Raw genomic sequence first — 27,507 nt, 5'->3', positions numbered from 1 at the left:
TACAGCGAGTACAGATCTGCATGTCCATGGATGGTTAGGAAGGATCACCAAAAAAGGAGTTCTAACTACATGAAAAAAAAAAATCCGTGTATGCCTAGAAAGCACTGGACGCATTTTTTTTCGAAGGTTTGTTGCACTTTGTAAGAATGAAATCCTTCTACACATGCTCACTTTCTGGCACTCAGAAAGAAGTCTTACTAACAGGACGCACTGGACTGTAAGAAGGGAAAGAGTCTGGGGTGCAGGAAGGCTGGTCACAGACAGACAGACACCAAGCAATGACAGGGAACCCCATGCCCCAGGTGAACATTGCGAGTACTCACAGTTTCTTGACCGCTCTTTGAGGTCCGAGGTGTGATCTGTCCTCTCTCCTCACACTATTTCTTCAGCAGGGCAGACACACATACAAGGGCTTCCAAAAATAGTGCGAGGGGGGAGGAGGAGAGCCTCTTGTGATTTGAAGGGTTTGGAATGGCAGCTGTGAGCCATGCGGCAGGAATAGAGCCTGACTACAGGAATGACACATTCCCAGAAAACCACCGCATTCTTCACCCCATCCCCCCACCTGCTCCAGGATGAAAAGGCTTGGAATCATCACTAACCCAACACCTGCGTGTATAAGAATAAAATTCCAAACTGCTAGCCAGAGACCAGCCAAGCTGCTGCAAGTATCACATTCCTGGCTACTGTTACCCCAACCACCACATTTCCTTCACCCCATCCCACACCTGCACCAGGAGGAAGGTCTGGCACATTCATGGGTCTTCACCCCATGCCACACCTGCACCAGGAGGAAGGTCTGGCACATTCATGGGTCTTCACCCCATCCCACACCTGCACCAGGAGGAAGGTCTGGCACATTCCTGGGTCTTCACCCCATCCCACTTCTGCACCAGGAGGAAGGTCTGGCACATTCCTGGGTCTTCACCCCATCCCACACCTGCACCAGGAGGAAGGTCTGGCACATTCATGGGTCTTCACCCCATCCCACACCTGCACCAGGAGGAAGGTCTGGCACATTCCTGGGTCTTCACCCCATCCCACACCTGCACAAGGAGGAAGGTCTGGCACATTACTGGGTCTTCACCCCATCCCACGCCTGCACCAGGAGGAAGGTCTGGCACATTCATGTGTCTTCACCCCATCCCACGCCTGCACCAGGAGGAAGGTCTGGCACATTCATGTGTCTTCACCCCATCCCACACCTGCACCAGGAGGAAGGTCTGGCATATTCATGGGTCTTCACCCCATCCCACACCTGCACCAGGAGGAAGGTCTGGCACATTCATGGGTCTTCACCCCATCCCACACCTGCACCAGGAGGAAGGTCTGGCATATTCATGGGTCTTCACCCCATCCCACACCTGCACCAGGAGGAAGGTCTGGCATATTCATGGGTCTTCACCCCATCCCACACCTGCACCAGGAGGAAGGTCTGGCACATTCAGCGGTCTTCACCTCATCCCACACCTGCACCAGGAGGAAGGTCTGGCACATTCATGGGTCTTCACCCCATCCCACGCCTGCACCAGGAGGAAGGTCTGGCACATTCAGCGGTCTTCACCTCATCCCACACCTGCACCAGGAGGAAGGTCTGGCACATTCATGGGTCTTTACCTCATCCCATACCTGCATCAGGAGGGAGGTTTGGAACATGATGGGCCTTCACCACATCCCACACCTGCACCAGGAGGAAGGTCTGGCACATCAATGTCCCTAACACTGTCAACTGAGGACCAAAATTTCTGGGGATGGACAAACTGCTAGGTGCTGTGCAGCAATACCAAACTCCTGGTGTCTGGCAAGGCTCCTTTTCAACACATTTTAGAATAATTCCAAATCTACACCCAGTTTTTGCTAGGAGAACTTTCACTTCTCAGTCCTCTAAACATACCAACAAAATCTTCAACAGTTTAATCTGACCCCCACCACTAGTCTTATCAAATTGGAGTAAATCATAGGACTAAATCTCTTAAACTCACCAGCGTTAGCCAACATTCCCCCTCTCTTGCATCATTTAACATTTGTACTTTCTCATCCTTCCATCAGTGACAAACCTTCATCCTATCCCATTGAGGCCCAACAAATGAGCAGCCTAAACGTCAGCCCAACAGGGAGCCAAACTTGTTCCATTAGCTGCATGAACATCAGCCCAACATGTAGCCAACTTTACTCCACTGGCTTCCTGATCAGCCTGACATGTAGCTAATTTTTCTCCATTGGCTTCCTGAACATCAGCCCGACATGTAACCAGCTCTGCTCCATTGGCTTCCTGAACATTAGCAATTGTGGAGTCAACCATTCTCCATTGGCTGTATAACATCAGCCCAACATGGGACTAACTCTGCTCCATTGACTTCTTGAATGTCAGCATAATAGCTAAGCCTGCTCCATCAGCTTCCTGAACGTCTGGGCCCCATGGAGCCAAGTCTACCTCATTGGCTTCCCAAACGCCAGTCCAACATGGAGCTAAACCTTGTCCATTGGCTGTATAACATCAGCCCAACAAGGGACTAGCTCTGTTCCATTGGCTTCCTGAAAGTCTGCCCAACATGGAGCTAAGCCTGCTTCATTAGATTCCTGAATGTCCACCAAACATGGAGCAAAGCCTGTTCCATTGTCTTTCTGAATGTCCACCCAATATGAAGCTAAGCCTGCTCCATTGGCTTTGTGAATATCTGCCCAACATTGAACTAAGCCTGTTCCATTGGCTTTCTCAACGTCCACCCAATATGAAGCTAAGCCTGTTCCATTGGCTTCTCTAACGTCTGCCCAACATGGCGCTAAGCCAGCTTCCTGAACACCAGCCCAACATGGAGCTAACCTGACTCCATCAGCTGTCCAATCAGACCCTTTCTGCTTTGTACCAAGGCGTTAATTTGCCATGAGAGCCATGAGATACAATTGCCTAATCCCACTGTATGACAAGACCAAAATATTTGAGATTTAAAATCCTGCGGTCAGTTCTCACAAAAAAACTGAATACAGTCACTGTGCTAGGTCCAACAACTGCCCACAGCAGGCAAAAAAACAAAAAAAACTGTCCCCTTTACAAAATGTGACAACCCACCATATGCTGCAAACTCTTACACACTAACATAGCCAGGGGTGCAGGTCAGCACAGCTACTGACACCGGTCCTGATGGTTTTGCACCAAAACGCTGGTGCCTTTACCCACAGCAGAACATAAAGAGTTCTGCAATGTATTCTAATAGGGATCCCACATCCCCATCAAGGGTGAAAGCCAAGAACATACAGACAGGGCTGGGCCAATAGGGGTCTAAAAAAGGGCAGGACATAAAACCTATTTTGCTAAAATAGTCCACAGCTCATAATGGGGTATGCACTTTGGTCTTTCCCCCTTGGGCGCTCAAGATCCCTGTCCCAGCACTGCATACAGTTATAGGTATAATGGGATATGCAGCCTAGAGGGTGAAAGTACCACATGTCCCCAATGCAATACATCTAATCATTTAGCAATCACATAACCATTTTGCCTTTTAAGTGGAAGTAAACCCTCCTATTGTTTTCAGCCAAGGAAGCAGCCATCTTGGCCTCTATATAATCTACAACTGCCATGATGCTGCACATGTGATCAGTTATGACACCAACCAGATGGTTTGACAGTTTGGTCGAGAGCACAACCAATGGGAGAGTTACATTTCTGCCACGTGCTGGAAAGGTAACCGTTTTATGGATGTGTTTACTTCCACTTTAAGAGAACCTGCCAAATTTAAAAATCTTAGTGTACTTAATTGGTCAAAATGTCAATTTTCAGATACACCTCTCTCCAGAAAATTAGTAAGCTTTGGCTTAAGTCAGATGGTTGTTGGCCATTTTAGACCTCGTCATTGTGCTCCTAATTCTTCTCTCCCCTTCAACCATTGCAGAGAAATACTGCACTGATGTCAGGCAGTGGAAAAGATGAATGGCAGCTAAGAACTAGTGGAAGAGAGAATAGAGGAGAACAGAGATTCAAGGAGAATGAGCGCAGATCAACAAAAGCAGAGAGGCCTCTCAGTCAACCCCCACTTCAGGAGTTTCTCTGGAAAAGTGGAAGCGCCTAAAATATTAAATTTTAGCCCAATATATGAATGTAATGGGTCCTCTTTTATGACGCTTACATTTCAATTCCATAGATACAAACATACAAGACAGCGATCACATCAGCAAATATGTGGGACGACATCAATAAGTCAAGTGACCTCGCTGACTACACAATATGGCCAGCCACATGACCACAAATGACAACCAGAAAATAACGCTCAGAGACAAGTTACAGCAACCAATAAAAGCCAACATGACGGTCCAAATACAGGAGATAAACGGGACAAATGTGCACATTCCCAAGGAGACATGGAACAGTCCCAAGGAGACATGGAACAGTCAATTAACAAATCGTGATGCATTCAGCAACTGCTGACAGAGTGGGGGCTTATCAACAAGAAAGGAGACAATGAGTTTGCCAGATGACGTCTCGGCTGGCAACAGACATCCGATTGGTATTCATCATTTTTGTAACTAGAAATACAAGTATAGCCAGACCACATAGCGTATGGCCCGTCCACCTTTACACTCACTCTGTTCCCCTTGGGCAGACCGCTGCTGGGTAATGCTGCCAGTGTCTTGTAATCCATCATGATAGGTTCGGTAGATGATGTTGTGTAGCCCTGGAAAAATAAGACACAATAGTAAGTATCAGCAGTAGTAGAGAGATGAAAGAACTACAGAGTGACCAACAATCCTAGATAAAGAGGTCTGATAGGAAGCCACCCTAACCAGTTCCCACCCAGGCCAATTCTGACATCTCACCCCTACATGTAAAAATCTGCATGTTCTTGCTGGAAAATTACTCGGAACCCCTAAAATAAATAAATAAATATATATATATATATATATATATATATATATATATATATATATATACACATACATACACTGTATATCTCCAAGTGTGTGTATAATTTATATATATATATATATATATATATATATATATATATATATATATATATATATATATACATATACATATACATATACACTTTTTTTTTTAGCAGAGACCCTACAGAATAAAAAGGCAGTCGCAATTTTTTATGTCACACGGCATTTGCGCTGTGTTTTTTTTTTTTTTTGTAAAAAAATACACTTGATTGAATTTTAATGCAAAAAAACCCACAATATATAACCCAGTTTTTTGGTAAACTATAAAAACATGATGTTACTTCAAGTAAATGGCTACTTACACGCTTTACAATTGTGCACGCTCGTGGAATGGCGCCAAACATTGCTACTTAAAAAAACTCCATAAGCAACGCTTTTAAATGTTTACAGGTTACATTAGAGTTGATGCACATTTATAAGAGTTACAGAGGAGGTCTGAAGCTCGAATTATCGCTCTTGCTAGAACTTTCGCAGTGATACCTCGTATGTGTGGTGCAAACACAGTTTACATATGAAGGCTTGACCTAAGTATGCCTTCGCCTGTGGCCCTTTAAAAAAAAAATATTTTTAAATCTTTTTTTTATCACTTTTATTCCTATAGAATAAAAAGACAGTCGTTGCAATTTTTTATGTCACTCTTAATTTGCGCATTTTTTTTTTTTTAAACGCGGTTTTGTAAAAAATACACTTGAATTAATTTTAATGCAAAAAAGCACAATATATAAACCCAATTTTTTGGTAAACTATAAAAAGATGAGTTGATGCACATTTGTAAGAGTTACAGAGGTGGTCTGAAGCTCGAATTATTGCTCTCGCTAGAACGTTCGCAGTGATACCTCATATGTGTGGTGCAAACAGTTCACATATGAAGGTGTGACCCAAGTATGCTTTCTCCTGTGGAGCTTTAAAAAAATATTTTAATTTTTTTTATCATTTTTATTCCCATCACAAGAAATGTAAACATCCCTTGCAATTATTATTATACAGGAGTGACATATCGCTAACAGTTTGCAAAGCACTTTACGCTGTGATAGAAATAAGACATGACAGATCCTCTTTATGCAGTTTAATAACCCAAATCTCTCCTCTACTCTGGAAACCATGAGATAAAAAGAAAAAAAACAAAAAAACAAAAAAAAAAACATCCACATTGGTCTCTGCTTTCCAGGGGAAAAAAATGTCAGTGTGTACATCTGCCATCACCAGAAATGACGTCATGATGTCTCTTCTGGCCTATCAGGATCATAAGAGATAGCTGGAGACCGTCCAGTCTTCGGCCATCTCTGTAGTGCCCCGAAATGCCAACTTGATTGGATTTGAGGCTCTCCAATCACACTCGAGAGACTGGAGAGGAACCAATGGGTGTCCCCTCCTAATACATGTAAAAGCAATCCAGTATCTAACCAGCTGCTAGGATGGCTTTTATGCTAGAGGGAATCACTGGCTGAAAAGTGAGATATGTGGACGATACCTGTAGCTGCAGGAATCATCCAGAAACCTCCACATCAACAGGCGGGAAATGGTTAACCGGAGACCACAGAATATGACCTGAAAGTAATGAGCCTCATGTGTAAGTTACTTTTTCCAGGCACGGTATTCAAAGGAAGCGGCCTAAATATAGTAGTCACCTTAAGGGCTAGTTTATACTTCCTCCAAAACAAGGCTTTGGACAGGCTTTGTTAAAGCTCTCTTAACTCCAGTTAAAGCTCCCGTCACTAAATAAAATGGTTAGCTTACAGTCCCCGTTTACACCTTGCCTTTGCTTGGTGCTTTGATTAGGCTTTGGTGAGGCTTCAGTGGGGCTTCAAGTGAGCTTCGCCATAGACTTCAATGGAGGCTTTGAAGACGCTTTGAAGCACCACTAAAGCTACATGGGGTATCATTTTTGAAGCAAAGCAAAAGCAAGGTGTAAACAGGACTGTAAGCTAACCATTTTATTTGACGGAGAAACGCAGCGCAGGGCAGAGTTGGCAGACAGGATGTCACAGCACGCCATGCAGCAGCCAGCTGGCGTGAGCCACGGCTGTATCTCTTAGTTCAGAAGTATCTGCCTATCTGTGGTGCAACGTTTGTATCAAATTTTTAAATAAAGGAATCTCTTTTTATACAAACTTACTGACGATGGAGCTCCTTTTCTTCATCTTGTAACTCTCTGCAAGTCTCTGCCCCCCCTAACGGAAGTATAACGGATTGGATTGGAAGCCCAGACTGATTAGTGGAGGAGAGGATCTGGATGGATGGATGTCTGAAGGTGCCGTCCCTGCTCTAAGTGATCCCTCCCATCTATGCCGGTTTGATCTCCGTAAAAGAGATCCTACATTTTTGGTAAACGGCCACTTGGCATTTACTATTCCGTGGACATAGGGTGGGATTATGCAGTAAGCAGAAACTCGGGTGTTTATGTTCAATGATTTATTTCTATGTACTTTTTTGTCTCCTTTGTTGGACATTAATCTTAATCTATATAACAGTGTTGGACTAACCTAGGTGTAAACTCTTGTGTATAAATTCAACTTCGTTTTGTATCTTTTGAGCTTTGCACAAATTGTATCCTTTTTTGGTAGCGCATATATCCCTAATTTGCACAACCATTTTATTTAGTGATGGGAGCTTTGACTAGCATTCAGAGAGCTTCAAACAAAGCCTGTCCGAAGCCATGGGTTGAAGCAAGTGTAAACTAGCTGTTAAAGAGGAAGTAAACCCTGATGAGTTTACTTCCTCTTTCCTTCTCTGCAAAGGCAAAGCATAATGGACTACTATTTCTTGGACCTACAGGTAAGCCTTAATCTAGGCTTACCTGTAGGTCAAAGTGTGTTGTAAGGGTTTACAACCACTTTAATATGTGTTGAAGCCGAAGGAAGTGTAAATGAGCCCCAAAATCCTTTTCTTGGAAGTCCATTAAAGGGACAGAGGTATACTATTGGGTTATACTGCAGTCTACAGGAGGACTGGACTTTGACTGGATGCTGATCTGTAGAGGAGCACAGGATAACCCCTACTCTACTCAAAGTTTGTAGAAAGTATTAATAAGAGCACCATACAACAGAATGTGGGACTTCAATGGATTCCAAGAAAAGGATTTTACGGCGAGTACATTTTCTTTCACATGCAAGTCATATAATGTTGGGACATCCAAAAGCATTCCAATCTGAGCAACGTTACTAACATATCCCAACTCAAACAGAACTGAGGGCTGCCGGTGTTGTGTCGAACACTGTCCCCCGTCGGATAGTGTCCGCCCTGTACTGCGCTTGCGCAGTACGGAGGACAAGGAGACGCTGAAGGTCTCCGAAGATGAACGGCGCCTGCGCAACAAGTTCAGGTTCAAGCCCCACCATCCAAGTGTACTTAGAACTAGAATAAAAAATTGGTGAGCAAAGCGAGTCCGCAAGGGGCCCTGTTACTAAGTGCATACCGTATGTCCACTTGCATGGTGGGGCTTGAACCTGGACTCAGGGCAGAAGATACTAGCAAGTGCTCTGGCGCCGTTCATCTTCGGAGACTTTCGGAGTCTCCTTGTCCTCCGTACTGCACAAGCGCTGTGCCTGCGCAGTATGGTCGGACACTATCGGACACTATCCGATGGAGGGACAGTTTTTGGCAGAACACCAGCAACTCAAGGCTGCCTGCAGGACTAAGGGTCCTTTCACACGGGGCGGATTAGTGCTGATCTGCCCCGTGGATATCCGCTTGCTCAGCGGGGACCGCCGGAGCGATCCCCGCTGAGCAGGAAGATGACAGGTCCGTTTCTGCACAGTGCCGCTCTCCCCTATGGGAGATTGGGTGACGACGGACCGCAGTTTCTCTCGTCACCCGATCCGATGACGGATGGAAAAAATAGCTTTTTCCTCCATCACACTTTTTCGGATCGGAGCGGGTCAGATGTCAGCGCACATGTCACCGCTGAGATCCGGCGCTCCATAGAGCTCTATGGAGCATCCGTTCAGGTCCGCCTGAAAAGTTTTTCAGGTGGACCTGAACAGATGGTCCATGTGAAAGGGGCCTTAGGCACGAATCTGACACTGGATGAGGCCGAACACCCTGCCTGATAGAGCAAACCCATTAACAGACCTGGAGGAGGACATAGAAAAATCAACCCTATATCCAAGACAACCATGGTCACTAGTGTGAGGAGGATAACCACACATAGAAGACAGCACTGACACAAACCAAGAAACTGATCAGCCAGAAATGATTTTAATTGAGGCATGCTGGATTAGTGTGAGTGGTTATCCTGGGGTGGCAGATTTTTTATTTATTTTTTATTATTATTTAGTGCCCAATACTCCAGTAGGTGGCAGTATAAGAGCACAGGATGTGACTAAGAAATGTTTTTTACTTATTCTGTGCAAAGCAAAAGATGTGCAAGTGGTAAAATCAATCTTAAAAAAAAAAAAAAAAATATATATATATATATATATATATATATATATATATATATATATATATATATATATATATATATATATATATATATATATATATCTTGCAATTTTGCATTTTAGAATTAAATTGCACACGTCACATTTTACATTTTTGTAACACACGTTACTTTTTTGGCAACGTTTTAATTGTAGCATTAGAATTTTTTACCTCTGTCACACTAGACAGCTAAAGCAGTCTCTCAAACTTAACACAGATGAACCCTTGAGATACATTTTTATGTAATTTTTTAATACGGTAATGATGGTATTAGGTCAACGACGTGTAATGATTTTTTTGGTAATGTTGGAGAAAGTGGTGTAATTTTTGCTTTTCGGTAGTTTGATTTTCTGTTTTTCAATCAGTGTATTCTTCGTATTCTATTCTTATTCTTCGTAGCATTTTATTACGATGGTATGGTTTATTATAGTATTGTATTCATTTCTGGCCTTGTTTCTGTTCGTTATTGTGATTTTAGCATTGTCTTTGTTGAATGTTAGCATTAACATGAAGGTCAATAGAGATTAATGCCCCTTACATTTGTGGTCATTGGGAAGTTTCTGCGCCAGAATGAAAAGGATCATTGTTGTCAGTGGTTACTCATCAGAAATCAAGCAACCTCTGCAGAATCTTCAGCTTCCTCTACCACTTACCCTCTGCTCCCTGGGACACCAAACAACACCCACCTAACTGTCCCCAAACCACCCCCAACAAACCATTTTTTGCAGCTATTACCTTTTTGTACCACCCCCTCCCTGTAGAATGTAAGCTCTATGAGCCGGGCCCTCCTGTACTTTTTGTATTGTACTGTAATTGTGTTGTTCCCTCTATACACTGTTAAGTGCTGCGTAAACTGTTGGCGCTATATAACTCGTGTATAATAATAATAACAACACTGGGGAGAATCTCTACGTGCCACTTAAAACTCCTCCCCCTTCAGTACCTAGTGCGTAAAACATGTCACGACCAAAGCTGTACAATAAAACAACCCTTTCCTAAGGCATAGTACTAGTTTGTTTCCTTCAACCAGTAAGTTGATCGAGAAAAGAAAACTGATTTTGACAGGTACCCGCTCCCCACTTCCGTTCCAAGTGCCGCAGCGGTCAGAAACTGAAGTTCTCCTCCCTCCCTCCTGCAGTGTTCTGGGACACTGACAGGTACCAGAAGACTGCATTCACGATGCGCAGTAGGCATCCAGCTGTGAAGTCACAAGCTGTCACTGCCGGGTGCCCATATTGAAGACGTCTGCGCCACTGAGGGAGGACAGAGGGTGAAGACGGCTGGGCTGAGTGCACCGCTGGATCATGGGACAAGTGGGTGGCTGTTTTATAAAAGCTTTTATTTTTTCCCATAGGTGACTGAAACTCCACTTTAAAGTGGAGTTCTTAAAAAATAAAAATAAATTAAAAGTCAGCAGCTACAAATACAGCACACTTACCTGTCCCAGGGTCCATTGATGAGGGTGAAGAAAGCCCAGCTCGTCTCACCCTCCTCTCTGCGGCCTCCTCTTTGCACTGAAACTGTGGGCGCCCGGCTGTGGCTTCACAGCCGGGCACCCAACGTGCATGCGCAAGCCGCGCACTGCGACTGGCCAGGCAATCTGGGACCTGTGACGTGTCCTAGATTGCTGAGAGGGAGGGGGGAGAGGCGATTTCCCCTTCCGGTGCGCCAGGAGGAAGTGGGAGCTGGGACCCTATGAAAAGAGGGTATCACCCTCCCCAAAAACGACATGCTAAATGTGGCATGTCAGGGGGTCACCTCCCTTAAAGCGGAAGTTCCATTTCTGGGTGGAACAACGCTTTAAAGAGGAGCTGCACCTAAAAAAAAAATATTAAAAGCCAGCAGCTACTAATATTGCAGCTGCTGACTTTTAATAATATCACACTTACCTGTCCCAGGTTCCAGCGATGTCGGCGGCAGATAACAAGCGATCGCTCGTCTCGCTGCAGCCACCGCCGCCATCCTCTGTCAGGGAATCGGGAAGTGAAGCATGAGGGCTTCACTGCCCGGTTCCCTACTGCGCGAGTTGCGCTGCGCTTCTCTTATGGTCCCCCGCTGTGTCTCTGGGAACTGTGTGTTTCCCAGAACACAACGGGGGGGGGGGGGGGGGGGCGGAGCCATGTGGGGGTGGGCGGAGCCATGCTGCGGTCTGGCCGGAAGTGGGTGCAGATACCTGGATTATCCAGGTAACTGCACCCCCCTCCCCCCCGAAAGGTGCCGATTGTGGCACCGGAGGGGGGGAGGGATAATACTAGCGGAACTTCCCCTTTAGGGTGAAGAACCGCTTTAAGCCCAAAATCACACCAAATGCGGCTTTAAAAACACGCTACTTCAGCGCAATTTCAAAGCCACTGCTAAGTGCAATTTCATGTGTGGCTTTCCGACATCTGTGCGAATTCCAGCAGATGTCAATGCAAGTCGCACACGAAAATTGCAAAAAAAAAAAAAAAAAAAAAGGTGCAGGAATCTTTTCAAAAGTCAGAGCTGCACTGATATTAACGGTTTCATAGCCAGAAATAGGGGGACGACTTGTCATGTGATCTGTTAAATATGCGATTTTTGCACCGGTGTTAATTTGTGTAATTTAAAACCAAGGAATAGAAGAGATTCATAGTAAAGACTGGTGAAAATGATTGTATGTAAGGCCCCTTTCACACTGAGGCAGTTTTCAGGTGCTACAGCGCTAAAAATAGCGCCTGAAACAAACTGGCCCCTTTTCACTCCAGTGTGAAAGCCGGAGGGCTTTCACACTGGAGCGGTGCGCTGGCAGGACGGTGAAAAAAGTCCTTCTAGCCGCATCTTTGAAACGGTGTATTCACCGCTTCTACCCATTGAAATCAATGGGGCAGCGCGGCTATATCGCCGGCAAAGCGGCGCTTTGCGGGCGGTTTTAACCCTTTTACCTCATACCGCTGCTAAGACGGTAAATCGGTGCCCGCACCACCCCAGTGTGAAAGGGGCCTTAATGTTGGAGAAGAAGGACTTAACATGTTTAACCCTTTCGTGACTAAGCCTATTTTTGGAATTTAGTGTTTACAAGTTAAAATCCATATTTTTGCTAGAAAATTACTTGAAACCCCCAAACATTATATATATATATTTAGCAGAGACTCTAGAGAATAAAACGGCGATTGTTGCAATATTTTATGTCACACGGTATTTGCGCAGTGGTGTTTTAAACGTAACTTTTTGGGAAAAGGGACACTTTCATGGATAAAAAAAAAACAGTAAAATTAGCCCAATTTTTTTGCGTAATGTGAAAGATAATGTTACGCCGAGTAAATAGATACCAAACATGTCACATTTTATAATTGCGCGCACTTGTAGATTGACGACAAAGTACAGTACCTAAAAATCTCAATAGGCGACGCTTTAAAAATTTTTTACGGTTACCAGGTTAGCGTTACAGAGGAGGTCTAGTGCTAGAATTATTGCTCTCGCTCTGACGATCGTGGCGATACCTCACATGTGTGATTTGAACACCGTTTACACACGCGGGCACGACATCCGTATGCGTTTTCTTTGCTTCGCGAGCTCGCGGGGACGGCGGGCGCTTTAAAAAAAAATTTTCTATTTTTTTATTTCTTTTATTTTAAAATGACTAAATTGTTTTTAAAAAATAAATAAAAAATTGATCACTTTTATTGCTGTCACAAGGAATGTAAACATCCCTGGTGACAGTAATAGGTGGTGACAGGTCCTCTTTATGGAGGGATCAGGGGTCTAAAAGACCCATCCCCCCCCCTTTACACTTCAATGTATTCAGATCGCCGAAAACTGCGATTCTGAATACCGGATATTTTTTTAAAACCGGCGCCATTGGCAGCCGAGTAAACGGGAAGTGACGTCATGACGTCGCTTCCGTGTTTACGATGAGGAGACTGGAACTAAGCCGATTACGGCGTCATTCCAGTTCCTCCCCAGCAGCCGGAGGCGTCGGATCACTAATCGGTGCTCCCGATCGAGCGGGAGCACCAGTAACAGCCGCATCGGTTGTTATGCCTGAATAGCCAATCGCCTGCTGCAAAAAACTGTACCGGGATGATGCCTGCAGGTGCGGGCATCATCCAGGTATACCCCCCGGAAGCCGAGTACGCATATCTGTGTACGCTCGGCGGGAAAGGGTTAAAAAGCGAAACAACATTAGAAAAACTGTTTTACATGGTTACATAGTAGGTAAGGTTGAATAAAGACAATAGTGTCAGTGTCTATAATCATTTCCCATATCCCTGTATGTTGGGTTCTTTAAGATGCACGTCCAAGAGTCTTTTAAAAATATCAATACTCCCTGCTGACACCACCAATTGTGGAAGAGAGATCCACATACTTATTGCCCTGACAGTGAAAAACCCCTGCGCAGCTTTAGGTTAAACTTCTTCTCCTCCAATCTCATTGTGTGGCTCCGTGTCCTGAGACCCCCCCCCCCCCCCCCGTTTCCCAGAGACTGAAAGTGGCTGTATACCAGCACAAAACAAAACCTTATTATAGGCTTACCTGTCCGTAAAAGTCACCTACAGGGGGTAAACAACAACTTGAATAGCTTTTTTTTTCCTGCTGGGATCACCATTAAGGTATTTGTAAATCACCATCATATCCCCTCTGAAGTGTCTCTTCTTCAGCGAGAACAAAATTTAGTGCCTGTTGTCGTTCCTCGCAATTGAGGTCCTCGTATTCATTTTGTTGCCCTTCTTTGGGCTCTCTACAGCTCCAGCACATCCCTTCTGAGGACTGGTGGCCAGAACTGGATGGAATACTTCAGATGTGGCCTAACCAGAGTTTTACGCATCTTGAATTATAGCTCTATAACACATTGAAAGTGGTTGTAAACCCTTACAACACACTTTGACCTACAGGTAAGCCTAGATTAAGGCTTACCTGTAGGTCCAAGAAATATCTCCTAAACCGTGTTGCCGAAAGACAGGCACCACTGAGCGCGGCACCGTCAACGGTGAATATGGCACGCATGGCAGCTCCTGTGCGCATGCACGGGAGTGACGTCATTGCGGCTTCGCCGAATGACAGCAGCGAGACCCACCGAGAAGATGGATGCGCCGGACTACAGGGGACAGCGGTGACATCGCTGGCTCCAGTGTCAGGTAAGTGACACATAATGGGCTACTATGCAATGTATAGTAGTCCATTATGCTTTACCTTTGCAGGGAATGAAAGAGGAAGTAAACTCATCAGGGTTTACTTCCTCTTTAATGAATGTGTGTTGCTACAGTGTGCTGAGGTGCCAGTCCAAATGAATGGAGCTGCCACACATTACTGCAGTGCCAAGATATCAATGATATCAATCAATACTGATTATATTGTCTGGAGCTTTGGTTCTGTAACGGACAGGAAGGTAAATTCCCCTACAGAGTCTATAATGCCGGGTATTACAGACGGACAGGTCTCTCACCTTAGCTTCCTCTTCGAGGAGCCGCGTAGCCTCCTCGCGCTCCCTGCGCATTTTCTCCTTGACAGAGACAGGACAGTCAGAGCGAGCCACAGGAGCCGAAGCCATGCACAGGGCAGGAGCAGAGGGGAAAAAGAAACGGAGCACAAGAAAGTAAGACGACATGCAGGTCATTGCATGCTGACAGATCATTGGCTGGAGAAGGGAAGTGAGGGATTGGAAGGCTCAAATTAAAATAAAAAGCATAAAGCAACCCAACCACAGGAGGATTTACAGGGAAGGGAAATCATAGGATGGAGCTGAGGACGACAGATGGAAATGGGCAGACTGGCAGGAATGAGCGGATGGAGGAGGTTTTAGTGTACAGAAGACTGGGGAGCTGGAAGAGGATCAGCAAAGAGAAATGAGAAACATTGTGTGAGCTGAAAACAATGGAGACAATGAGGCAGAAAAGAAAGGGACAAGGGCAAGGCCACTCCAAGCATAGAATCACTTTTGGTTGGAGTGACCCTAATTTATGATCATTGATCAGGCATAGACAGACAATCCAACGGTGATTTTATTAGTTCAAGTGTATCTAAAGCCCAAACTTTTTTTGGTTAGTTTTGGATGGTAGGGTTAGAACCCTAGTAAAGTTTTGTATTGCTATCTGCAGTGTATGCATCCTGCTATTTTCATGAGACTGAAATTTCGAGTTGTCACTGTAACAGGAATAGAGGGAAACTTGTTCAGGCGATAGCCAAGAGGAGGTTTTCCCTCACCTCACATTTTAACATCCCTTTATTGTTGACGGGAAGTAAAGGGAAATCTCCCCAACAGAAGACAGATGGCAAAAATAAATGAAAAAATAAAAGAACAAGGGTTTTAAAGTGGAATTCTGGCTATACACCTACAGTGGGGAAAATAATTGATTCCCAGCAGATTTTGTAAGTTTGCCCACTTAAAGACATGAAGGGTCTATAATTGTTATCATAGGTGTATTTTAAATGATAGACACAGAATATCAACCAAAAAATCCAGAAAAAATAAATTATATAAACTGAGCTGCAGTTCAGTGAGTAAAATAAGTATTCGATCCCCAAGCAAAACATGACTTAGAACTTGGTGGAGAAACCCTTGTTGGGAAGCATGGAGGTCAGACTTTTTTTTGTAGTCGGTGACCAGGTTTGCACACATCTCAGGAGGGGTTTTGGTCCACTCTTCTTTACAGATCTTCTCGAAATCCTTAAGGTTTCTTGGCTGTCGCTTGGCCAAAGTTTCAGCTCCCTCCATAAATTTTCTATAGGATTAAGGTCTGGAGACTGGCTAGGCCACTCCATAACCTTAATGTGCTTTTTCTTGAGCCACATCTTTTGTTACCTTGGCAGTATGTTTTGGGTCATTGTCATGCTGGAAGACCCATCCACGACCCATCTTCAGTGTTCTGGCTGAGGGAAGAAGGTTTTTATCCAAGATTTTACAATACATGGCCCCGTCTATTGGCGACTCAATGCGGGAAAGTCTGTCTGTACCTTTAGCAGAGAAACAGCCTCAAAGTGTAATGTTTCCACCTCTGTGCTTGTCGGTAGGGATGGCGTAAGAACGCCATCCCTACCGACAAGCACAGAGGTGGAAACATTACACTTTGAGGCTGTTTCTCTGCTAAAGGTACAGACAGACTTTCCCGCATTGAGTCGCCAATAGACGGGGCCATAGTCAGCATTTTTCTTCCTCCAAAACACAGTGAGTGTAGTTAATGCCAAAGTGCTCAATTTTGGTCTCATCTGACCACAGCACTTTCTCCCAATCCTTCTCTGATTCATTTTAATGTTCAGTGGTGGCAAACTTCAGACCTGTACATGTGCCTTCTTGAGGGTGCTGCAGGATTATAATCCATGGTGGCGTATTATGGTAACAGTGGTTCGGTTGGCGACTGTGGTCCCAACTGCCTTGAGATCGCTCACAAGCTCCTCCCATGTAGTTCTTGGCTGATCACTCACTTTTCTCATGACCATCTTCACCCCATGAAGGGAAAATATTTCATGGAGCTCCAGACCGAGGACGATTTATGGTTATTTTAAATTTCTTCCCATTACGAATAATTGCTCCAACAGTTGTCTCCTTCTCACCAAGCTTCCTGCTGATGGTCTTGTAGCCCATTCCAGCCTTGTGCAGGTCTGAAATCTTGACCCCGACGTCCTTTTACAGCTCTTTGGTCTTGCCCATGATGGTGAGGTTTGAATAGATGAAAGATTCTGTGGACAGGTATCTTTTATACGCATGAGTTGTCATTAGGAGCACCTTCTTACAATGACGGGACTAATCTGTGCACCACATGAGCACCTACTGTAGGCAGTCTGTGAGAGCCAGAATTATTATTGGTTGGTAGGGGATCAAATAATTCTTTTGCTCACTGAACTGCAACTCAATTTATAACATTTGTATTGTGTGTTTTTTCTGTATTTTGGTTGATATTCTGTCTCTATCATTTAAAATACACCAAAAATTATAGACGCTTAATTTCTTTGAAAGTGGGCAAACGAAAAAAAAAATCTGCAGGGAATCGAATAATTATTTTCCCCACTGTAACAAGCCTCAAAATTGTTCCTTGCCCCCTCATAACCTAGGTAAGAAAGATGTAAATACTCACAGATTTTCAGGCCGCTCTAGCCCAGTCATATGATCCAGCTCCCCTGTATCAGCCAGCACGGCTTCAGGGGAGAGAAGAGAGAGCGCTGACAATGGATGAGCCATTTAAGCCTATATGAGTGACAGTACAGCTCCAGGCTTTACTAGCTCCATTGTCAGAGTGGAGGATAGTCAGAATAGGTGTTAGGAGAAAACCGTTTTAAAATCTGAGTTCCAGGCTTTTTCTTTGCTTATTAAAAGTCAGCAACTACAAAAAAGTTTAGCTATAGACTTTTAATAAACAGACACCTACCTGTTTCACGGTCCAGCGATACAGCCGCATGGAGCCCTGCTCCTCTCCATTGAATCTGTGGGCACCAGGTCGTGACAGCTTGCAGCTTCATGGCCAGGAGGGCGCTGCGCTCTCCCAGTGGACAGGCAATCTTCTGGGACCTGTCACATGTCCCAGAAGATTTCAGAGAGGAAGGGGACGCCTAGGGGGAAGAGGAGTCGTCTATGTGGCCCGTAGGTGGAAGGCGGAAGTGGGACAGGAAGTCCCTCTTTAAAGTAGGCACCCACTCCCCCCTCCTCCCCACAAAAAAAAAAAAAAAAAGGGGGGCGAGGAGTGCTTAAAGTGGAAGTTGCACTTTTGGGTGGAACTCCCCTTTAAGGCTAGTTATGTGTATAGCAAGAATTACACTTTAACCATTTTCTTCTCTATCTGAAAAAAAAAAAAAAAAAAAAATAGTTTTGGCTTTAGATCTACTTTGAGAAATGGACAATTAACAGGAAGGTTGCAGAAAGGCTAGTGCTGTGAATGGCTGGAAATGTCTTTAGAGAAAAGAAATATAAAATATTTTGTATGCCTCTAAAACGCGCAGTGACACAACAAACGTCATGTTATGGTGGATGAGAGTGCTGTTGTACTATATACACATACAAATCTACTGATGGAAGGGAAGGCCACATAAATGACGGACAGGGTACGAGGTGAAAGAGCGCTCACCACTTTCTCCATGTCCTCTTTTTCCCACTTCACCTCCCGAACCACCTCCACCTCCTGCTAGAGAGGAGCACAAAGTCACCACTGGTCCCCTTCCTGAGGCACAGGCCACCCACAGAACCCGCTTGCTTTACAGCCTACCTTCTGCAATCGCTCAACCTCTTCCGGACTCATATCACGATCGATGGACGAAATACTCTCCATGCTGTTCTTTCTTCCAAGGCCGGACGCGAATGGATTGGCGATCACGCCAGGAGAAGCCTATGGAGATAAGAAGGGCAGAGTTCAGCCGCCTTGTGTTACTGGCTGCACAAAAGTGCAAATGTGTGTGTTTTTTTTTTTTAATGGATCCCCCCTTCCCCTTATAAAGAAAAAAAATATTCACAAATTCTACTTACCTTAAGTCCAGCGCCGACAGTCCTCGTCGGGCAAAACGGCACTGGCTGCGTTTCTACCCATTTCACATAGGGGGCGTGTCGTCACACAGGATTGGCTCACAGGACTCTAGGATTGAGTGCCACTCTAATTTACGGCTTTGTAAAAAGGAAAATTTCAAGAAACTTCCCCTGTCAGTTTTCCGTCACATTAGGAGACCCACCAAATTTTGTTATGAAAGTGACGTTTTCTCACGGCCATCTTGGTACACCCCGTAGTCGTCCACAATAAGGATACAGTGAAAAGGCGGTCTAACGACATTCGCCGACCCATCGCAGTTTGCTACGGAAGTGACGATCCGTCTCCACCATCTTGCTACACCCCACACTCGACATGTTGTTACGCCCACCAAAGTTTTTCATTTTACACGTATTTATAAGAGTAAAGTGAGTTTATGTAGTGAAATATAGGGCTTAGAACTCCATCTGACTAGTTAGATGTTGAATTTTAAAAGCAGCGGCATCCCTGCTAATCTCACAGAAATTCGCTGCTTTTAAAATTCAACATCTAACCGGTCAGAGTTCTAACTACTGTATTTGACTATATAAACGCAGTTTACTGTTATAAATACGTGAAAGGATTCAACACGGTTTCCTGCTCCTAGAATTTGAAGATGGCTTTTTCACATTTATGTGGGCGTTATTCTCAGTGGACTGGTGTATATTGATTTATTCACTTTTTGATTTTCAATCAGTTATCTTGTGCACTTTATGGACTGAACATACACATTATATATATATATATATATATATATATATATATATATATATATATATATATATATATATATATATATATATATATCTATATATCTATATATCTCTATATATATATCTATATCTATCTATATATCTATATCTATATATCTATATCTATATTTTTCCCCATCTTAGTTTTCCCCAATTTTTTAAAGAGGAAGTAAACCCTTACAAACCACTTTGGCCTACAGGTAAGCCTAGATTAAGGCTTACCTGTAGGTCCAAGAAATATCTCCTAAACCTATATGGTTTAGGAGATATTTGCCCGAAAACGGGCACCGCTGTCTACGGCGCATGCGCCGTAGACAGCGGCGCGCAGGCGCACTAAACGCGGCAGTTCCAAGAATGGAGCTGCCGCATTTGTCGACTCCCGTGCGCATGCGCGGGAGTGACGTCATCGCGGCTTTGACGAATGACAGCGGCGGAGCTGCGAGACGCCACTCCCGTGCGCATGCGCGGGAGTGACGTCATCGCGGCTTCGCCGCTGTCATTCGGCGGAGCTGCGAGACGCCACAAGCAAGATGGATGCGGCGGACTACAGGGGACAGCGGCGACTTCGCTGGCTCCTGTGTCAGGTAAGTGACACATAATGGGCTACTATGCGATGCATAGTAGTCCATTATGCTTTACCTTTGCAGGGAAAAAAAAAAGAGGAAATAAACTCATCAGGGTTTACTTCCTCTTTAATGTTTACTTTTATAATTCACGGACATAATCTTTTTAGATCTCAATAATTAGTTTAATTGTAGATCTATATACATTTTTGATCCTTATTATAATTTTTCACTACTGTTAGGATACATCTAGGATTCATTTATACGATTTGAACGATAGGTGGTTTATATATGTAATTTTTGATTCTATATTCTTAGGATTTATGTGGGTAGCGCGATTCTAATTTTTTCCAATTCCTGTATTAATGTTATACTTGAGAATTGCAGCTCCCAATTGAATGGTTGGGAATAAGTTCTCCAGCTATTTATTTTTTCTTAGCGCAGTTTCTTTCACCCTTTTCCACATTGTATGAATAGGTTGCCTGTGTCCTGAACTGAACAATTAAAGAGCAGCTCCACTTTTGTTGAGGGGAACAAAAAAAACAAAAAACAAACAAACACAACAACATTCACTTCTGGGTAATCAATGTACATTGCAGGGATTTTTAATAAAGTTTATTGCAGATTCCTACCTTTTTTCATTAGGAAGTGGTTTGTCTGTGTCCATGTGTAAAGTAAATAGGAGTGATAATTATTATTAGGAACAATTGTCTGAGTTCTTTAAGGACCCTCAGATGCAAGCCATCTGGTCCCGGTGACTTATATATGTTAAAGCGGGATTCCACCCTAAAGTGGAACCTCCGCTGATCGGATCCCTCCCCCCCTCCGGTGTCACAATTGACACCTTTCAGGGGGGAGGGGGGTGGAGATACCTGTCAAAGACAGGTATTTACACCCACTTCCGGGCATAGACTCCCGTGGGAGTCTACGCCATTTCCTGCCCTGCCGCGCTGTCTGCTGGGACACACACGGGTCCCAGTGACAGCGCGGAGATTTCCTATTGCGCGACGCGACTCGCGCATGCCCAGTAGGGAACCGGGAAGCGAAGCAGATTCGCTTCACTTCCTGATTCCCTCACCTAGAATGGTGACGGCAGCAGCCGAGAGCCGAGCGATCGATCAGCCTCGGCTGCCGGCATCGCTGAAACCCGGGACAGGTGAGTGTCCATTTATTAAAAGTAGTATTTATAGCTGCTGGCTTTTAATTTTTTTTTTTTTGGTGGAATCCCTCTTTAAGTTCTTCAAGTCTATTTCTGTTTCTGTCTTCTGTTAGCCATGAGGGTACATTTTGTGACGTTTAACATTACGGTCTTGTTTACTGCATTTGCATTTTACAGAAAATTACAGTGTTGCAGATTGTAAAGGAAACATTCAATTACAATGTGACTTGTGTAGCAATTGTGTACACTATATTCATTTTTTTCCCCCATTTGCATTCCCCCCCCCCCCCATGAAAGTGGAGTTACCTTTTAAGATTTTGAAGATAACTGCTTACGGCACACAGTGTGTGGAAAAAAATAAACTTCATCTAGTTGGAATGTACATCTACTTCAAGTAACCCGGAACCCACCTGGCTAGTCTAGATGTCACTTTAAGATCCCAAACAGAAGGTTGGGAATGAGTGAGTAAAGCGGCGCAAGCCAATTAGGCAGACATCTCACCTCAATTGAGTTAGTGGAGACCGGATCGAAGCCATCGCAGACAAGAACAAGGAGCGTGTCGCCTACACCACGCAGCGCCTGGACTGCCTCTGTGTGTGTCATCCCCAGCAGGCTTTGCTGATTCACCTCCAAAATACGCATGCCAACCTTCAGACGCCCATCTCGAGCTGCTGCTCCGGAGGAACTGACCTGCAGGAAAAATGGAATTAGATAGAGACACTTGCAAGATCCTTTTCTGCAATTGAAAGTACAGCAGAGAAAACCTAAAACTACACAGAGCATTATTGGGGTGGGGGGGCACTTTGTTTACCCCTTCAATACACCCCACTCCAAAACAGAAGAGATAGATAAGGTCATTAACTACTTTAATACCAGGCACTTTACCCCCTTCCTGCCCAGGCCAATTTTCAGCGCCATCGCACTTTGAATGACAATCGCGCTGGCATGCAAGACTGTACCCATATGAAATTTGTATTATTTTTTTTCCCACAAATAGAGCTTTCTTTTGGTGGAATATACACTTAGAATAAATTGCATATTGGATTATCCCTGAAGAAGGAGTATATGATACTCTGAAACATGTAGGAAACATCGAATGCATAGGATCATTCATTATATGTTCATATTTTGATTGCAAATGTTTCTAGGATTCTTCGGAAATATTATGCACTTGAAAAAGAAAATGATTTGCACAGATATTTCTAAATATATGTTTGTATGAGTATTAGGTCACTGTTTTTGATATTTGTTCAATAAAAAATTTGATACTTTTTTTTTTACTACAGTTTATGTCTCACAGTCTATGCCTATAAAGTCCCGCCCCCAACCCAAGGGGAAATTGTGTACTACGAGATAGATCTATATTCTAATATATATATGAAAATTGATCAATCTCATTTCTTTAGCACCAAAAATGCCAGGACAGTACGAATACTCCCCAAATTACCCTTTTTGGAAAGTAGACAGAGATATTTGGTAAGAGGCATGGAAAGTTTTCTGAAGTTGTAATTATTTTGTCAATTCTTTTGAATTTTTATTTTTTTTCTACATACTGTCACAAGTGCAGTACAGCGTCATCATATAACTGGTGTGGTGGTTATCGGGATCACTGACTGGTGACAGTACGAAAAATAACAAAAACAAACAAAAAATAAATAAAAAAAGCTTTTTTCCAATTTTTTTTCTTTCCTTTTTTTTTTAACACTGACCAAAGCAATATAATCTTACCATAGTAACATGTACAATTTTTTTTTATTTTTTATTTTTTTATACACATTATGATTGCTTATAGCAGTGAAGCATTTTATTCAATGAAATCAATTCATTTGTTTTGTTGTGGTTAGCTGTGATTGGCCACAGCTACTCACATGGTACAAATTGGCTGTGATTGGCCCTGTCTGTACCATGCAATCACTGTGGTCAATGACAGCTAACACCACAATTATACACAATGAATCGCATGAAGGTAAGCCATCCATTTACAATTGTTATGTGATCTGATGCAAATGTGGCAATCTGATCACATGGTACCAGCAGCGAGCCGGTGCACTGATCAGTGACAGATTGGTCACCTAGCAGGAAAAGCTGCTTCCTGATAGGGTAAAGATCCAAACTAGATAGATATAGGCTGAGTCAGAAAGTGCTGGTTTTCAATACATCTCTATAAAATATAAAAACGGCACTTACCTTGGAGATGAAGACTCCCTCATCGGTTGGATCGAGGGGGTTTCCAGGGTGACCCTTGGCTCCACCACGAATACTGATCCCCAACTTCTCACCTGGTGTTTTCACAATGCAGATTTCCTGCAGAACAGAAGATTGGTCATTTACACACGCACAGCATCCGCTTCCAAGACAACTAAGAAGCAATGAGCCAACAAATGCAAGTTCTATAGAACGTCTCATATGCATCATGTGCCCTGCTTGCAGCACACAACTGCAATGGTGTACAGAGCATAAAAGTTCAGCCTGTCTGGAGTCTATAATATGAGAGATGAAAAGAGGATTCATCGCGGCATTTTGTAGCACAGAAAACGTTTACCTTCTGTTTTTATCACCTGACCTCTGGATGGTTTTACACCCTTCATGACCAGGGCAATTTTTTTCTGTTCAGCCCTGAGCTACTTTAAATGGCTATGGAACTCTGTACCTAAATGAAATTGATTTTTTTTTTCCAAACAAAGAGCTTTATTTTGGTGGTATTTGATCACCACCGGGTTTGTTTTTTTTTTTTGTTTTTTTTGTATAAAATGAAAAAAAGATCAAAAATATTGAAAAAAATCCACAATATTTTCGGTTATAAAACATATCCAGTAAAAAAAAAAAAAACATCTAATTTCTTCATAAATGTAGGCCAAAATGTATATATAAAATAAAAAAAAATCACAATAAGTTTATATTAATTGGCTTGTGTAAAAGCTGTAGTGTCTACCAACGATGGTATATATACTGAAATGTATGCAGCTATGACGCTATACTGTAATGGTGGTAATCAGCGACGTATAGTGGAACTCTGATAGGGTGGTGGGCAATCTGGCTCTGACAGACATTGGCTGGGAGGGTCACTGACATCGCCAGTGACACCAATACAGTGATCAGTGACGCTATTATACACTGTCAATGTATTAATAACACTGGCTGGGAAGGGGGTAAAATCTAAGGGCAACCAAAGGGTTAAAGAGGAAGTAAAGGCAAAAAAAAAACACCACACACCCTGTAAGGCAAAGGCATAATGAGCTAGTATGCATAGCTCGACGTACACACCTCGACGTACAGGTATGTTGTGGTGCCTGCCTGTGTTGAGTGGGTCGGCAAGAGGTTAAGGCTGGGTACCACAGCAGACACCTGTGCGAGGGCCACGTTTTCCCATTCCATGCATCCCTGTGCAGGCAGTCCCATTCATGTCAATTGGGACAAAGCAGCTGCTCATGTCAAATTAGGAGCAGTGGCCGTGTCTGTGCAGCTGCTGCTCCCAAATGACATGAATGGGACTGCCTGCACATGGATGCACACAACTGTCCATCCCTGTGTGGGTAAACGTGGCCCTCGCATGGGTGTATTGCTATGGTATTGCCTGTGTGAACAAGGCCCAATGTCAGAATCTATTTAATTGAAGCACTTATACAACGTAGAGATATTCCTTCATAAGTAGCGATTGCCTGAATAGCAACAAGTGATTTTTGATTTTATTTTATTTGGTGTCAAATAAGTGGTTCTAAAGGCTCAACGTTTTTTACTATCATGCATTCCATGCATAATTGTAAAAAAAAAAGTCTGTGTACATTCCAGCCCTCTCTGGGGACTCTCCCTTCATTTTCCAAAGTTTAAAACATTCCACAAAAGACTATTATCAACGAGTAACGATGTTGACTGCAAGGAAAAAAAAAAGATGAAGTAAGCGATGTTTAGCGGCATCTCTCCGTGTAATTGCAGTGTCTGATTAAGGTGGTACCTGCATCCCGGTGGGCGGAGGGTCTCTCCTCACCAGCAGCCGCAGCTCCTTGTCTGGGGTGAGAAGGGCCTTCACAGCTTCCTGGTGGGTGGCATTTCTCAGATCCATTCCAGCCGACTCTAAAATCCGGTCACCCACCCTGAGCCCGCTTCGAGCGGCCACTCCGCGAGGGATCACCTGCCAGGCACAGAGGACAAGAGGGTCACAAGGCTGCAAGGAGGGGACCAGCTGCTGCTCAATTAAACACTTTTGGGATAAATGGTGGCAAGTGCCATTCATGTGAGAATAATTCAAACATTCAAAAAATGTACATGGTAGACAAGGGATTAAAGCAAGCTTACAGCTGCTGATCGCTTTCTTGTGGCTCTAAATATATGATTTATGTGCTTGATTAGCTGCACTGGAGGGCAGGGGAGACATTAGGGGTCTATTAGATCCTTGTCCTCTCCCATAAGGAGTACCTGACCAATGCTATCACAAGGGGGGATGTTGGCCCCCTTGTGGTAGCACTAAAAAGTTAGAATTTAAAAAAAAAAAAAAGTGTTAAAAAGGACAAATTTTATTAAAAAATATATATATAAAATATTATATATATATATATACATATATATACACACACACATATACATACACACAGTGCCTTGCGAAAGTATTCGGCCCCCTTGAACTTTTCAACCTTTTGCCACATTTCAGGCTTCAAACAAAGATATAAAATTTTTATTTTTTGTGAAGAATCACCAACAAGTGGGACACAATTGTGAAGTGGAACGAAATCTATTGGATAATTTAAACTTTTTTAGCAAATAAAAAACTGAGAAGTGGTGCGTGCAAAATTATTCGGCCCCTTTACTTTCAGTGCAGCAAACTCACTCCAGAAGTTCAGCGAGGATCTCTGAATGATCCAATGTTGTCCTAAATAACTGATGGTGATAAATAGAATCCATCTGTGTGTAATCAAGTCTCTGTATAAATGCACCTGCTCTGTGATAGTCTCAGGGTTCTGTTGAAAGCACAGAGAGCATCATGAAGACCAAGGAACACACCAGGCAGGTCCGTAATACTGTTGTGGAGAAGTTTAAAGCCGCATTTGGATACAAAAAGATTTCCCAAACTTTAAACATCCCAAGGAGCACTGTGCAAGCGATCATTTTGAAATGGAAGGAGTATCAGACCACTGCAAATCTACCAAGACCTGGCCGTCCCTCTAAACTTTCAGCTCAGACAAGGAGAAGACTGATCAGAGATGCAGCCAAGAGGCCCATGATCACTCTGGATGAACTGCCGAGAACTACAGCTGAGGTGGGAGAGTCTGTCCATAGGACAACAATCAGTCGTACACTGCACAAATCTGCCCTTTATGGAAGAGTGGCAAGAAGAAAGCCATTTCTCAAAGATATCCATAAAAAGTCTCGTCTAAAGTTTGCCACAAGCCACCTGGGAGACGCACCAAACATGTGGAAGAAGGTGCTCTGGTCAGATGAAACCAAAATCCAACTTTTTGCCCACAATGCAAAACGATATGTTTGGCGTAAAAGCAACACAGCTCATCACCCTCAACACACCATCCCCACTGTCACACATGGTGGTGGCAGCATCATGGTTTGGGCCTGCTTTTCTTCAGCAGGGACAGGGAAGATGGTTAAAATTGAGGGGAAGATGGATGCAGCCAAATACAGGACCATTCTGGATGAAATCCTGTTGGAGTCTGCAAAAGACCTGAAACTGGGACGGAGATTTATCTTCCAACAAGACAATGATCCCAAACATACAGCAAAATCTACAAAGGATTGGTTCACAAATAAACGTATCCAGGTGTTAGAATGGCCAAGTCAAAGTCCAGACCTGAATCCAATCGAGAATCTGTGGAAAGAGCTGAAAACTGCTGTTCACAAACGCTCTCCATCCAACCTCACTGAGCTCCAGCTGTTTTGCAACACAGCTCATCACCCTCAACACACCATCCCCACTGTCACACATGGTGGTGGCAGCATCATGGTTTGGGCCTGCTTTTCTTCAGCAGGGACAGGGAAGATGGTTAAAATTGAGGGGAAGATGGATGCAGCCAAATACAGGACCATTCTGGATGAAATCCTGTTGGAGTCTGCAAAAGACCTGAAACTGGGACGGAGATTTATCTTCCAACAAGACAATGATCCCAAACATACAGCAAAATCTACAAAGGATTGGTTCACAAATAAACGTATCCAGGTGTTAGAATGGCCAAGTCAAAGTCCAGACCTGAATCCAATCGAGAATCTGTGGAAAGAGCTGA

The 27,507-nt window shown here is 43.7% G+C and overlaps 1 protein-coding gene across 17 annotated transcripts in view; it reads right to left on the bottom strand.

The window, feature by feature from the left end:
- The window catches only part of SCRIB (scribble planar cell polarity protein), a 210,767-nt gene that overhangs the window by 63,282 nt on the left and 119,978 nt on the right, over window positions 1–27,507 (bottom strand). For 9 of the 17 annotated variants that reach the window (XM_077493465.1, XM_077493471.1, XM_077493472.1 and 6 more), the window contains 7 exons: window positions 25,236–25,412; window positions 23,471–23,587; window positions 21,785–21,973; window positions 18,519–18,638; window positions 18,381–18,437; window positions 14,771–14,827; window positions 4,581–4,670 (listed from right to left, as the gene is read on the bottom strand). In XM_077493465.1, the coding sequence (XP_077349591.1) occupies window positions 4,581–4,670; window positions 14,771–14,827; window positions 18,381–18,437; window positions 18,519–18,638; window positions 21,785–21,973; window positions 23,471–23,587; window positions 25,236–25,412 (807 nt within the window). The remainder of the gene's footprint in view (window positions 1–4,580; window positions 4,671–14,770; window positions 14,828–18,380; window positions 18,438–18,518; window positions 18,639–21,784; window positions 21,974–23,470; window positions 23,588–25,235; window positions 25,413–27,507) is intronic. The other 8 variants (XM_077493466.1, XM_077493477.1, XM_077493468.1 and 5 more) reach the window with 4 other exon arrangements.

This window comes from Lithobates pipiens, unplaced genomic scaffold, assembly GCF_037356315.1.
Source record: "Lithobates pipiens isolate NorthernLeopardFrog02 unplaced genomic scaffold, aLitPip1_a1.2 Scaffold_19, whole genome shotgun sequence".
NCBI classification, from domain to species: Eukaryota; Metazoa; Chordata; class Amphibia; order Anura; family Ranidae; genus Lithobates; species Lithobates pipiens.
Note: the sequence above shows the minus strand (reverse complement) of the source record. Positions and strands in the feature narration are given on the sequence as shown.